This window comes from Podarcis pityusensis (genome assembly GCF_964106645.2).
Source record: "Podarcis pityusensis genome assembly, chromosome: 2".
Taxonomy (NCBI): Eukaryota; Metazoa; Chordata; class Lepidosauria; order Squamata; family Lacertidae; genus Podarcis; species Podarcis pityusensis.
In genome coordinates, this window is record NC_138029.1 from 21,054,964 (window position 1) to 21,070,628 (window position 15,665).

The window sequence follows — 15,665 nt, forward strand, 5'->3', positions numbered from 1 at the left end:
CAGAAACTGCAGAGTGAACCTGTCATCTCTCAACAGAAATGCTATTCCACAGAATGGGCTAACCACCCTGAAAGCCCTTCACATAGTTATTGTAGAGCAGGCTTCTGAGATATTTGGAACTTGCAGGATAAAGACTCCCACAGACCGTAGTGGCCTACTGGGTATATAGGGGTTAAGTCAGTCTCCAAGGCACCTTTTAAGTGTATCACCAGAAATTCTGACCATTCTCAGTTTAATAAAACATGTTTTGCTTGGTTCTATAACTATAATGTCCCAGATCTTGCTAATTCACCGACATTTGGCATTTCAAAGCCTTTCCAGAGCCAAATTAAGTTCAATATATTTGCAGTGATATACTTTGAATAAAATCCCGATCTTTCATTTTTGCAAGATCCTAAAAAACTAAAGGAAAGCCTTGTAAGCAAAAACCTGCTATAATACAACTAACATGCATGACCTCTACCAGGTATGTTTGTATTTGAAGGCAGACCCACTAGATGTGAATGTAAGTTCCCTTCCTGTGACATCCTTTCCAGCAAATACTTATTCCTGATCTCATAATCTTTCTTAATCTCTGCGGGATATAAAACTATCTAGAAATAACCTTATACTAAGACTACTCCATTGTCACTCTAACAGAGAAGGTATAAGCCAGCCCTCCAGATGTACTGCAAAATATTTTCAATCAACCGTAGACCTGAGTTGTTTTGCTGTCTTTGCCAACTGTATTTCCAGTTCTGGTGTGGTTTGTTACAAATTTTGTAGACCATAAAAGCATTGCCCCAAACTAGCTTTATGAAAATCCTTTTCCTCAAAGACAGTTGTCCTAAGTTTGCGAATATGCATTTTTTTCCTGAGTGATCAGATGCAGAGATGTTTTTGTAAAATCCAGCCGTTGTTTTCGATTGCAAATGTATTTGGAAATGGGGCAAGCGAAACTTACGGTTGGAAAAAATAGAAACAGAGACTAAAACTGGCAGATTCATCCATCCTAAAATGAACCCAAACATATAATATTTGAACTCCCTGATAGTCAATTACCATGGCTAACTGAGCCTCTTGGGCTTGCTGATCAGAAGGTCAGCGGTTTGAATCCCTGCAATGGGGTGAGCTCCCGTTGCTCGGTCCCTGCTCCTGCCAACCTAGCAATTCGAAAGCATGTCAAAGTGCAAGTAGATAAATAGGTACTGCTCTGGCGGGAAGGTAAACAGCATTTCCGTGCACTGCTCTGGTTTCGGTGCTCCATTGCGCCAGAAGCGGCTTAGTCATGCTGGCCACATGACCCAGAAAAACTGTCTGTGGACAAACACCGGCTCCCTTGGCCTGTAGAGTGAGATGAGCGCTGCAACCTCAGAGTCATCTGTGACTAGACTTAACTGTCAGGGGTCCTTTACCTTTACCTTTTTAAGGATCAACTCAGCTGCTAACCAAGACTTCGGCTGTGAATTGTAGACATATACAAAGCTCTGTGACACATTTGGAGTCTGCCTATAATGTTTGCGCTGCTCATGTGCACATTTTTTAAGGGACCTGTTAGGGAGTCTCCAGAGGTCGACAAAAGCTGGAAAGGCTCACAAAAAAGCATCTCTTGCCATTTGTTTATCTGTCTTATCTTCACATTCCCTGGGGACTATTAACATGAAACACCTGGCACTGAACAACTAATTGCACCCGAACTGTGTTCATCCACCTCCATAGAAGGAGGGAGATTAAAATTGTCCTCTCAGGGGGAAGAAGGAGAGGAAGTGAGGAGATTTGGATAAAGTTATAAAACTGTCAGGGCTTGTGCAATAAAAAAAGGAAATTGAAGAACTCATCAGATCTATGTCCACGAGTGTGTGTGCATCTTGTCAGACCCCACCCCCAGAGTGCACATAAAATTTATTGATTTTTCATCTCTGGGTTCTTAAGCTCAGATTTATTGATCTGTAATATTTTGCTTGGTTAGCCCTCACATCTCACCCAGAGCTTTGTTCATAAAAGAAAAATGAGTCTACCACAGGCCCAGCCAGAGACTTTAAAGTTTTGTGAAGTGCCTTATGAAAAATTCCTGGGGTGATGACTTGTCACATCTGTATTACTAGATTGTTTGGGGGGGGGGTTGTTTTGTTTTTTGTTCTGTAGCCAAGCCTGTTTCAGTGTACTCTGTCCTCAGACATTAGATGCTCTGACTCACGACTTTGTTTTTTTACTAGAACCCTGAGATCCATCAGTGAGTGCCTGGTGCAAAATACATAAGATCAAAGGAATGTTGAGTGTCAGAATCGATCAGTCCTTAGGCATATAGTTAGTATTAAAGAACAGGGTGCCTCTAAGCGCATTCTGAGCTAGAAATTTGTGTACAGTACCAGAACTAACCTCATAGTCCTTTCATACAACAGTCTGCTCCTTGTTAGCTTTCTTCATTTCAACACTCCCATTCAGATGGGGAAAGTTATGTTGTTGTTGCCACAGCTGATCGTTTGAGAGACAGAAACCCTTGCCAATGTTCTATAAGGCTCCAACAGATCTATAAGTAGATCCTGAGCTATCTTCTACCGACCCCAGTTGTATGCCACCCTGAGCTCCTTGGAGGAAGGACAGGATAAATAAAAAAGCCAACTTGTTTCATGACATTGGTGATCTCCCCAGAAGCTGATGGCATGAGCTCCCAGGCCTGGACTTTCCAGCATACATATATCAAAACAATGAACGTGAGAGGTTGACATGTGTTTCTCGATTCAGGTAGATAGCCGTGTTGGTCTGACGCAGTTGAAATAAATAATAATAATAATAATAATAAATTGTCCAGTTGCACCTTAGAGATCAACTAAGTTTGTTCTAGGTATAAGCTTTCGTGTGCATGCACACTTCTTCAGATAGTGTGCATGCACATGAAAGCTTATACCAGAACAAACTTAGTTGGTCTCTAAGGTGCTACTGGACAATTTTTTAATTTTTTTATTTATTTTGACATTTGTTTGTTTTGAAGGATTCTTAAAAATGCAAGCAATAATGTCCAGGAATCTGCAATTCCCATACTGAATTCTGCAATAAGAATTGCAGAAGATCCATGCCTTTGGTGGTGACACCTAGCAAATTCTTTCCCGTTCTGTTGGTATCTTCTGGCATTTCTGTGTCTGTTAATAGACTGAGTATAACTGATTCTTACAGAGGGCCTTTCAGAAATGCAGCTTGGGTTGTTCTGATGCCTGTTCTATTGAAAAGAGTTATACTCATTTTGCTGGAAGGAGTGTATGGCAATCTCAAGCTGTAGTCCAGGCTTACAGTTTGCAGCTGTCTTTTAAATCAGTGCAGTGGGGAGTGGGCAATGAAGTTGATTGTAGCAGCAGCAGTGCAATTAGTGAAGGGCTGGAGAAGATGAAGGGAGCCAGGGAAAAAGGATGGAGGGTTCCAGTGGTAAGTGGAAAGATGTTACCTGACAGTCAGGTTCACCCATAGATAAACAGCAAGTCTACCTGCTGGGAAACAATGGAGCAACCTAGACTATAAGCTTCTCAGAGGCCAGGTCTACCCAGACCTCAACACAGCTCAGTCACCAGATCTACTAAAAGTGATAGACCTGTTTTCTGATGCTAGTTATATATGTTTGTTTATTTCTTTGGAGAATTTGCTTTGCTAACACCCCACCCTGGAAAAATCCCTATGGCTTGTTCAACTTTCCTGATCCACTGAAATTATTGAGAATCAGCACTGAAGAAGCGTGCCTTTGGATCAGCCAATATTTTGTGGCATTGCCTAGTGTCAAGGACAAACTGATGGTAGCACTGATTTCTGTCAGAGAAAAGAAAGCTGGGCGCTTCAAGTCTCAGCTCTTGATCTTTAAATATATTGAGGTTACTAACTCTGGATTTGTCTGCTTTCTGTTATGTTGGTCAGCACTGCAACGTATGTTCTGCTGGCCTATGTTTTAGAGATACACATAATATAAAGTGGTAGAAGAGAAAGATATTTAAGACTGCAATCGTATACAACTTTGCCTCATTGAAGTCTGTGAGGCTTACTTCCAAATAGCGCAGGGTTGAGAATTTCTCTCTTTCTGATACCAATTCCAACATGTATTTCCTTGATGCTGCATAATAACTAAATGAGAAATTCTCCTGTGCGTCGGAGCAAGTTATGAGCTGGAATGTTCATTTCTCTTTCTTCCCTTACAGTTTGCAATTTCCCTAAATAATGGGCAATAATGATCTCGCAGTTCTAGCTTTTCCTGGATACATTCTCACAAGGTCACAGATATAATTAGTGGCAATTTTCGCAATCACTGGAGCTGGCTGTAGGGGCAGGGGATGGATCACAAGTAGCACAACTGATCTGTAATAATTGTTCACTTGTCACAGCTGGATTCAGATTTCACTGCGCTATAGAATATGTGTGCAAGATACATCTAAATAAGGGGACAGAGGATCAGGCACTGTGTTATGTATGATTCCGCAATGTGTTATTTAATACCCAAAGGAGCCTACCATGTTTTGACAGGTAGAATTTTTTTGCTGATCTGACCAGCAGAAAATGCTATCAATGTACAAGCCTGGCGAATAAACATTTCTGATGCTACCCCAGTCATAATCCATGCTGAAGATTGTCAGCATGATTGCATACTCTGGAAAGGCTATGCTGCAAAGCACCTTTAGCTATTGCCTCAGCATGCAAATATTGAACATGTGATGAAGTGAGTGCTTTCTTTCCTAAATACCTATTCAGCAAAGTGCCTTAACTACACCTGTAAGGTCATTATCCATTCTAACCCATCATCTCTGTGCTTAAATATTAGTCTTTCCTTCGGTCTCTCTTCCTTGAGAACTGAGCTTGTCCTCTAAATTTTGCAGGTTGCATTACTTTGCAGCAGGGCTCTCTTATTGATCCTCCGCTACTTCTAAGCTGTGTGCCACAAGGTCTTTCCAATTTCCTGCTTAGGAAAGCACAGTGTAAGCTGCAGGTTGTTCCTTTTCTTTCAATTGGGAAGGTAGATGGGAGAGAGAGAGCAACATGTAACAGATTGAAAAGGAGAGCTATTTGCATAAACTGATGATATCAGTCTCATTAAAGATGGTCTATATAAAAATGCTGCTCTGTCCATAAAAGGAAATGCAGAATAATACATTAAAAGAAAACAATTTGGGGCAGATAGGGAGTGGGGACAAATGTTATGTGGTTCGCATTTTAATGACAATCTACCTGATTTGCCCTTCTCAGACCCATATATGAACTGAAACACAAATATCCTTTGAAATTTTCACTTCTCCAGTTTTGTGCTGCAGTTGTCCAGCCAGTGTGCATAAAATGCATATATTAGTGAGTATATATATTGGGTCCAATTGCTTGTGAAAATACTTAGAATCTTGAAAATGGCATACAAAAAATGTGTTTATTAGGAGAAAATTGCATTAAGTTGCTGCTTAAGTTTCATTAGGATCTTTTTCCTAAATTGCATGTTGCGGCAGACATGTGAACTGAAAAATGAAAAACAGAGAGAAATTGCAATTGACAGATTCAACCATACCTAGGGGCAAGAGTCTCATATTTGAATCTCTGTTGCAGCAGAGTCCTGCTTCTTTTCATCTGTGAAATTGTTAGAGAGTAGATGACAATTTACCATGTGGCGGGTCAACCCCTATCTCTTTTTTCGTCCCCCACGCACCCCCAGACGTTTCACCCAACAGATGAACTGTGAGAATCGCTTGGGGACTCCTGAGTAAGGGTTTCACAGCAGAAAGGGCAGGCGTTCAAAACCCCATGTGATTATGCAGTGTTGTGTGGTGCAGGGGGATTAAATTGGCATTCCCCGTCCCGTCGGTTTGTTTTAAAACATCTCCCTCTTCTGGCCAGCATTGCTGCTGACTTAAGAAGCAGGCGGAATTGACTGACTTCAGAAAGCTAATCTCTGATTTTGTTTCTCTCTGCCCTGAAGCCCAGTGAGTTGAGAGTATGCCAAAGGCTGCAGAAGCTGCAGGGAAGCTTGTTCGCTGGCATTGGGTGTGTGGGGAGGGGGGGTAGGAGAGAGCCCTCTGGGTCCTTTAGATTCATATCTACCTCCAGATTCTCAGCATGTGAAACACTTAATTGGAGATTGTTGACTTCCCTCTCCTCTCTTTCCCCAGAACTGGTCTGGAATGAAGTGCCAATTCAAGCTGTTGCGCATGGCTGTTGCCTTGATCTGTAGTAAGTATCCTCATATGCTTGGTATGTGCCTAGGTTGTCATTTTAAATTTGTGTGAGCAAATGTCCCATACATTTCCCATCTAAGTAGCCTTCTTATCTGTAAATTGCATTGACACATTGGGAGGCATAATATTGACACGGGTGGCGCTGTGGTCTAAACCACTGAGCCTCTTGGGCTTGCCGACCGGAAGGTTGGCGGTTTGAATCCCTGTGATGGAGTGATCTCTTGGTTGCTCTGTCCCAGCTTCTGCCCACCTAGCAGTTCAAAAGAACGCCAGTGCAGGTAGATAAATAGGTACCACTGCGGCGGGAAGGTAAACGGCGTTCCTGTGCGTTCTGGTTTCCATCACGGTGTCCCGTTGTGCCAGAAGTGGTTTAGTCATGCTGGCCATATGACCCAGAAGGCTGTCTGTGGACAAACACCAGCTCCGTCGGCTTGAAAGTGAGCAACCCCATAGTCGCCTTTGACTGGACTTAACCATCCAGGGGTCCTTTGCCTTTTTTTACCTTTTATTGGCTGTAGCAGTCATTATCACTCACTTTGGTTCTGACCCTGCAGAGTGAAGCACACACCTGGATCAGAGCGTTTCGTGCTTCTTGGGGGCAAACGCAGACTTATGAACAATACGGGCCAGTCGCCAAAACCAGCATTCCTGTGTCGAGCTCTCTCCCATGAGCCTCTGTAACATTCTGTACAGTACAGTTCTGTTCCTTCCTCTTCTTCTTTTTGAAAGACGGTTATTGATTTTGGGAAACAGAAAATTGTACAAACAACATAAGTCAAGAGCTGGAAGCATCTGCTTCAGCTATGATGACATCCTTGCTTCATCGCGAGGATGCCAGCAGGGAAACAGACTGCATGGCTGACTTATCGCAACATTCTCTGAGTGTAATTGCTTGCTATATAAGAAAACGCCAGGTAGGTGTGCTGTTTTTGGTAGCTGCCCCATGTTGCACACAGCGCTTGTTCTGCCCTTGGTTGCTGCTGTCAAACTGAACCTCTTCAGGGTGTGCAGAAGAACCAAGTGTGTTTGTTTGTTTGTTTATAGCCTATCCTGCCTTTCCTCCCAAAGGAGTCCAGGCCAGAAAACAACAGAGCAGAAAACCTATGCAATTGAAAGTAAAATAATGTGCTGGGCCCAGGGGTAACCTGAGAACTGCGGTCCAGGTCCGGTCCAGAATCCATAGGTTCCACTAGGAGTCAGTCCGACAGGGCCAAGGCAGGACATGAGGCATGAAACCAGGCAAGGACGGGTACAGGATCTCAGGCAGGGTCTGGCATGCAGCAATGTTGCTCCCGCAACCTGGGGCGGGGTCTGACAGCCTTTTATCTTTGTCGGGGTAACGGCCGGTCCTGATCCCCCGGTGACTCACCTCCCTGTTTCGCCCGGAGGCGAGCACTCCTCCTGCGAGTACTCAGGTCTCTCCTTCTCTCAGACCTTAGTCTCTGCAGCTCAGGAGATGTTGATGGGTTACTAGACCCAGAGGCCGCCTCAGCCTCCCCTGACCAAACCAGTAGTGAAGCAGCTGTAAGTGGTAGCCCAGCTGAAGGCAACAAGGTAAACCCCGCATCTGGAGCCAGGGCAGGCTCAGGCCCCTGACTTGGCCCAGCTGGTGTTTGTTGCAGGGGAACCTGTGCAGACTGGGACTCTTCAGGATCAGGCCACAGACTTGGTTCAGATGATGCCTGAGGCAAAGGATCCGGTGCAGACTGAGACACCTCTGGAGTCCCAGGCCATCACAAATATGAACGTACTTGAGAACAATTTGAAACATAGCTTGGGGTATGGCATACATGATGAAGCTAACAAATCTGGTGAAAAGAGGAGACGACAAGAATATATTTTTACACAGGGGAACAGTGTTTGTTTATACTCAAGTGCAAAACTTTGGAACCCATCAATGTTCTCCACTGGGGGAATTTCAAAGTAACAAGTATGGATGAAATGGTACAATAAGTGGGGAGGTGATACTTTTTTTTGCTTTAGGATTTGTAGAAATATTTAAATGCTCGATGTAACTACTTACAGAAATATTAAAACTGGGTTCATAATAGTATTATAGGGATCTTACTGTAGCAAATAAAACGTTGCACAACAGTGCGCAGTTATATTTAAACGCTTTGGGTTTTCTCATTGAGAATAATAAAAAATAATAATTTCAAAACAGAACTGCCAAAATATATTGAAATATCTGGGAAACAACCTAGAAGCACTTTCAAGACCAGTGACCTCTCGTTTCTCCTCTCTTCCAGTGAGCTTTGAATTTGGAAGAGCTGTGTGGCTGAGGTTCTACCCATCCGCTTACCCTCCATGCCCACACCCAAGTTTTGTAGCCCACCTTGGGGGCGTTGCTGTTGGAATCACCCTAGGCGTAGTCATCCTAAGGAACTATGAGCAGAGACTCCAAGACCAGTCCTTATGGTGGATCTTTGTCTCCATGTACGTGGTGTTTGTTCTCTTTGCCATCTTCTGGAACATTTTCGCCTATAGCCTGTTGGACCTGAAACTACCTCCACCTCCTTGAGATCCTGGGTCGAGGGACTCTCAAGGACAAATGGATAACTTCCCATCTGCCACCTCCATTTCAAGGGCGCGGTGGGGTGGGGTGAGGTGGGGTGGGATTGAAACGGAGGGTTTATTTTTGTATGAATATCACAGGATATAAGCAAATCCATCTTCTGAAATGGCACAAGTTGAGGGGGAAACTATATGCTGCATGGCTAAGATGTGACCATATTATTGGAAAACGATGACCTAAGCAGGGACTGGCCAATAGAAGCTTGTTTGGAAGGAGATTTGGGCATGGAGATTTGCAGGTATCGCCGTAGTCCATAAGGACCAGGCCTTGTATCCATTGATCATGCAAGTAGCTTGGTGTTGCTTTCATAATAAAAAGGCTGACAATTCAGCCCTATATTTGTATAACAGGACACTTAACACCACATACTGGTGAATGGTAATGCACATAGTGAAATTTTGTTTGGGTTGCCTACATTTTTCCAGGTTAATCTTCTACCATACTCACAATTTACAAGAGCCATCCATCAGGCCATGAGGGAAAAGCTCTTCCTTCCTTTAACTAAAAGGGCACTCAGCCAAGGATGCTTGGCTTGACGGGTCAGGCTGTTCTTCAGTGCCACTGCTGATGCCCAGTAAACCTGGACAGATCCTCAAGTCTGCTGCCTTGTTAAGAGGAGCAGGTCTTACAGAAATCTTCCAAGGGGTTCAGCATATATGGGTTCACAACTTGCCAGTGGTAGAGGCCACTTCTCAACTAAAGGACAAACCAAATTGCACAGAAAGATTTGAAAGTGCTTTAACCTGGTTGCTAAATACAACTTCATATTTAATTAGATATTCAGAGTTTGTGACTGGGTTTTCATTCTTGAATACTTTGCAGACCACTTGAATATTTTGTAATTTTTTTGTGGACAATCATGCTATTTTCTTCTGGCCTCTTATTTTCTTCCTTGGTCCTATACATTCTTTAAAAAAAAAGAGCAAGATCTACTTGCTGGCTGGGAAGGGGTTGCTAGATGTCTCTTAGTTCAATTATGCTATTCCAGAACATTTCAGCACACAGAGCGTATAATGGATGTTTCATCTCCCGTCTATAGCACTGGACAAGACAAGAGACCACAACTCTACAGCCCCTTTGATTTTGGGGGTGGTGTTCTTGCAACCTAGGGAGACATATGCAGTCACATCCCCAACAAACATTTCTACGCAGTTCTTATTTGGAAAATGTGGACGTGGTTCCTTTGCCTCATGTGTTTTGAAAAATAGCCATCCGGGCTGCAATGCTGCTTTTTGAATTTTGCAGATGTAATTTAGATACAGTCCTATACTCAGTGGGGCTTCCTTCTGAGTAGGCATGTAGAATATTGCACGGTTAGAGGGTCAAGTGGGTCAGGGATGCATTTGACAACAGTACCTCAAGTAGGGCTTAGTTCTTGCTGAAGTAAAACAGGAGGGAGATCTATGGCCCTCGAGATGTCATTGGACTCCAGTTCCCATTAGTCCCAACCAGCATAGACTGTGGTCAGGGATGATGGGAGATGTAGTCCACCAACATCCAGAGGGCTGCATGTTCTGGAGTAAACCAAGGCTGGGGAACCTGTAGCCCTCCAGATGTGCTGGCTTACTCCCATCATCCCTGACCATTGGCGTGATGATGGGACTTGGAGTCCAACAATACCTGGAGGGTCACTGGTACCTCACTCCTGGCATAAAGCAACATCTGACCTGTACCACTTCAAGCAACAAGTAGAAGTTGACATGACTGAATGCTTTCATGTGAAAATCCCCCGCACTTAGAAAATTAGATACCAGGGAGAGGGCAGTGCTAGAACATTTCTCTTTTGCATCTACTTTTCTATGTAGAAAATGATTTTGTGTGTTGGAACATTCGAGCGTGTGAGCCCCTACCTGCGGCCTAAAGTGGTGCAGCCCAGACACAGGTTTACTACCTCACTGAAAACTAGGGGATGGACCTTGGGTGTTCTGCAAAAGAAGGGATGAGATCATACCTAGCAGCTGATGCAAGCGGCTTCTGTACCAGCTTTGCAATTACTGTATTTTTTGCCCCATAGGGCGCACCAGCCCATAGGGCGCACCTAGTTTTTTTGGGGGGGGGAATAAAGAAAAAAAATATATTTCCCCCGACCCCAGCCCCCAGAACAGGCTGCTATCCGCAAGCCTTGGGAACTGCTGCGGGCTCCCCAGGCTTGCAGATATCTGCCCAAAGCCCGGGGCGCGCTCCGCTGCGCTCCTCGGGTTTTGGGCTGCAGACTGCTGTCCGCAAGCCTGGGGAGCCCGGCGGGAACTCCCGCGGGCTCCCAAGGCTTGTAGATAGCTTCCTGAAGCCTGGAGAGCGAGAGGGGTCGTTGCACACCGACCCCTCTCACTCTCCAGGCTTCAGCGAAAGCCTGCATTCGCCCCAAAGACGCACACACATTTCCCCTTCATTTTTGGAGGGGAAAAAGTGCGTCCTATGGGGCGAAAAATACGGTATATGCTGGAAATCAGCAGAAGCATAGGTCTTTGTGCCAGCTCCTGTTCCTGGACGTAAGCTTAGCATGGCTGCTCTAAACTTGAATAATGGGTACATGTTAAAAGATGGGTGGTGTAAGCCATTTTGTACAATGCCCAGGACAAACTGGGGCCTGCTGACAAGCCAACTTGTGCCTCGTTCCCTGGCAACTGTATTTGTACGACGCATGTTTGCTGCATTCATACATGGCAATTCCGTCATACACTTAAGATACTGTACATAGGCATTTTAAAATGTAATGTGTGAAGAAGCCATGCTGGCAGGAAGCTAGCAGAGCTGAGCAAGCAGGGTAAGTCCTAATTTGATTCCTCCAGTTCAGTATTGTGGCTTCCAAATGAGCTAACATACCTAAAGTGCTTGGTGACATCCATGCAAAGCACACTAAAATTGAAACTTAAATAACAGCAAATGCTGTCTGTTGCAAATAACCCTTATGTCCATTTTGCAGCACAAATAAGCACACCAGAAAGATCCTAGCATAACAGCCCAGGGACGCAGCAGTCCTGAGAAAGGGGAGAATTATCTTGTAGGTTGCTAGCCGTTCCTTTTTTCAGACATCTTTCAAAGAGGGGCAATATTTGTTCTCATTTTTTTCTAAAGTTGTTATTCTTTGTCTCATACTACAGTGGTACCTCAGGTTAAGTACTTGATTCGTTCCGGAGGTCTGTACTTAACCTGAAACTGTTCTTAACCTGAAGCACCACTTTAGCTAATGGGGCCTTCTGCTACCGCGCCGCCGGAGCACGATTTCTGTCCTCATCCTGAAGCAAAGTTCTTAACCTGAAGCACTATTTCTGGGTGAGTGGAGTCTGTAACCTGAAGCGTATGTAACCCGAGGTACCACTGTATTTCTCTAGTAGTGATAGTCAAATCCTCTGGAGTTGTATTTGGAAGCAGCCCAGTAATATTGATCTTTTTCACTAACCATTCAAAAACCCAGAAATCATTCCTCATTTCTTTGGATATTTATTTTCTAGCTTCTAATGATGCATGCACAATGATGAGGCCGTGCATATGTGCCTTATCACATTGCTTCCTGGTAATTTTAGTTCCCAGAACCAGTCGCAGTGGCATGCCACTTGGAAATTCAACTACCACCGCCAAACAACCACACCCAGAACAAGACTGCCCTTTAGTTGGGGATGGAGATCATCGAACACAAAAAACCTTTGCACCAATGCTCATCAGATGAAAGGTTAGTTGTGGGTGGACTGGTTACGTTATTCACAGAACACTCTGCATACTTCAGGCACGGTCTAAATTTGCAAACCGGTCATTCAGATATTGCAAGGTCATTGGCAACAGGTTGTTTTTGTTCTTTTAGCTTAATCGACTGCCCCCTAGAAAGGGTTAATCTGGATTAAATGGGAGGAAAATGTAGGCTGGCATTTAGATGTCAACAGTGTCATGAGGATGCAGCAAAAAATATGCATGGATGTGGAGCACCCATCCAAAAATAAACACCCACCGGGAAACATCCAACAGGATCATTGGCAACACTAGAGGTTTGGTGCTTAGAAGGCAGCTGATTTTGAGTACCTGGTTTGCTTACTGCAGAAAAACTGGGGGGGGGGGCAGTGCCACTCATTATGTGACACATGTTCCATTTATTAGGAGAAGGCCAGAGTCCTTCAGAAAGCCTTTTTACAGTTCACTTGCTCTTGCGGTTGTTAAATGGAAGATAAGAATTGCAGAGCTCAAATCTGACTCAGCTGAAGATGCAAGCAAGAAACCTGAATTCTGAGGTCTTGCTGGTGTTTTAATTTTGCCTTGATAGGCTCACAGATTGCTGCCAGGGACAAGCTTAGGCTTTTGAGTGATCGGCACACAGTTTGGCACCAGTCTCATTAATCCAATGAGTTCACGTTAAATCCATTTTTCCTGTCATAGACTTCCCTCCCCCCCCCCCCCCCATTATGAAGCCAAAGCCTCGTGTGCTTGGGCTTTATCTCTCCATAGGTAAAAACAAAGTGACGGACCTATGATGACTATAGGTTACACGCTTACCTGAGTTATTTTCTACTAGTGAAATGTCCATCATTATGAAAGGTGTGTATCTGAGTTGGAGTGTGTGTGTGTATTTTGCCGGGAACTCAGGGAGAGCTGCCCATTTGGTGAGAATGGCTGAACTTCACAGTATAGCCAGGGAGCTCCAAGTTAGAGAAGGCTAGGGAGCATGCTTCTAGAATGTGACAATGTCCTGATCCACAGGTCCAAAGGAGGTCCTGTGCGAGTGATTTGATGCAGGGATACCAAATGCCAGAGTGGTCAATTCTAGTGCTTTATTAGAAGGTAGTGTAAACTTACAAAACAGCCTGCAGAGCCTTGCTGCCGTTTCAGATTAGGGACAGGCACCAAAACAGCAAACGTTTCATCGTGACTTACCTGCACCCGGGAAAGCATGGCTTCAATTTACAAGAAAGGAGATTCCGACTAAACATCGGGAAGAACTTTCTGGCAGTAAGAGCTATTTGACAGTGGAACGATCTCCCTTGGGAGGTTGTGGACTCTCCTTCCTTGGAAGTTTTTAAGGAGAGGCTGGGTGGCCTTCTGTCATGGATGCTGTAGTTGAGATTTCTACATTGCAGGGGAGTGGATTTAGATTACCTTCGGGGTCCTTTCCAACTCTACGATTCCATGATTCTGTGAAAAGTGAGAGGTGGGTACACAGCAGTAGCATGGTTGATATTCTGAATTGTGACTCCTAAACCCTGTTCTCATAAATAGCAGGTGTGGGCAATATTGCAACTCACATGACTGAATGCTCCTTCCCTCAAAATACCGTATTTTTTGCTCTATAAGACTCACTTTTTCCCTCCTAAAAAGTAAGGGGAAATGTGTGTGCATCTTATGGAGCGAATGCAGGCTGCGCAGCTATCCCAGAAGGCAGAACAGCAAGAGGGATTGCTGCGTTCACTGCATAGCGATCCCTCTTGCTATTCTGGCTTCTGAGATTCAGAATATTTTTTTTCTTGTTTTCCTCCTCCAAAAACTAGGTGTGTCTTGTGGTCTGGTGCGTCTTATAGAGCGAAAAATACGGTAATAATCCTTACATCGTGTTATCTGTTAAGGAAAAGGATTTGAGCCTAGTCTTCTCCGTGACATACCAATTATCTGTCTGGAGCAGTATTCAATCAAGTCCCCATCTGCACTGCTATATCCCCCAAATAGGTTTATTTCTTCACCTCCTTTTTTATGAAGGGCCACATTCAGTGGCAGAACATCTGATTTGCATGTAGAAAGTTCTAGGTTCCATCCCTGTGCTCTCCAAACAGCTGAGAATGTCCCCTGACCGAAAACCCCTGGAGAGCAGCTGCCAAGCGGTGTAAACAGTCTTGAGTTAGATGGGCCAGTGGTCTGATTCATGTGTGCCTATGAGAACTACACCTCAGTGCTGCGGTGAACAGAATTTCCTGCATAATGAGGCTCTTGGCTCAGATAAAACATTTTACTTTTGAGGTTGAAATCTGCTTCCCAACCACATAATCTGCCCCCAGCCATAGCAAAGGACACGCCATCATGGAGCAAGGGCAAGAGACAGCAACACTTCTCATTGATCTCACCCTATTCACATCATATCCTTTATGACTGTCATCAACCCCAAATCTAGTTTATAGTTCTCCACGACCCCCACCCTGCATCCGAGGCAAATGAAATCTTCTGCAAGGTTTCTAGCTAATGCCTCTGCAAAGCTTAGACATTTTGCCACTCAGATTGCACAAGAATGGACGCCGTTCTGAGTTAAACTGCCTCTTAAAGTCACCCAGTCGTTCTGGGATATCGCTGCGCCAATGAGTGATTAGAGGATAATTTTCTCCTTTACCTCCAGATGTCCTTGCTAGCTTACAACATTGCAGACTGCTGTAGATTAATTGCGTCTTGCAGCGAGTCTTAGCCTCGTCACAAAAAGTCTTCGTGTTTAACTCTGCTCCTGCCAGAATCTCTGCGCTGTAGACTCAGCCTTCCTTTAAATATATTCAAAATAATTAAAATGCTGCGTCGGTGAGGGAGAACATGCAGGGTTTCATACTGGCAAACGTGGACTTAGAGCCAGTCTCATCCGTAGTTAAGGTTTGCATGATGGGCAGAGCAGAACGTGCTGTCACATCCGCTCTTTTCTTTTATAATGAAGTATTACAGCATAGGGTTTAAAGAGCAACTGACGGGGAAGGGTGATGCGAGAGACAGATTGCTCAGCTCCTACGGGGACATCTACCGGGCAGCGTTATGTAGCTACTCTTTCTAAAGGCTGTGTTCACAAATTTCAAATTAGATTTTTCATGCGCCTGTTCCGGACTAATTCCACTGCTCTATATATAGAAGCAGATGGCCGTGCTTATTAATTGTGTTTCTATGTCGAGTCTGGCTTAAGGTCCTGGAAGAAATCCCTAGATAAATGAAGAATTTGCTCCAGAACCCCCCATGACATCAGCCCGTGCACTGAGATG

At 44.3% G+C, this 15,665-nt stretch overlaps 1 protein-coding gene across 11 annotated transcripts in view; it reads left to right on the top strand.

Annotated features, from left to right (window-relative positions):
* Positions 1–9,617, top strand: part of RHBDL3 (rhomboid like 3) — a 133,758-nt gene extending 124,141 nt beyond the window's left edge. For all 11 annotated transcript variants that reach the window (XM_080994785.1, XM_080994778.1, XM_080994783.1 and 8 more), the window contains 2 exons: positions 6,102–6,162; positions 8,417–9,617. In XM_080994785.1, coding sequence (XP_080850911.1) covers positions 6,102–6,162; positions 8,417–8,688 — 333 coding nt within the window. In that variant the 3' untranslated portion in view covers positions 8,689–9,617. The remainder of the gene's footprint in view (positions 1–6,101; positions 6,163–8,416) is intronic.
* The last annotated feature ends 6,048 nt before the right edge of the window (positions 9,618–15,665 follow it).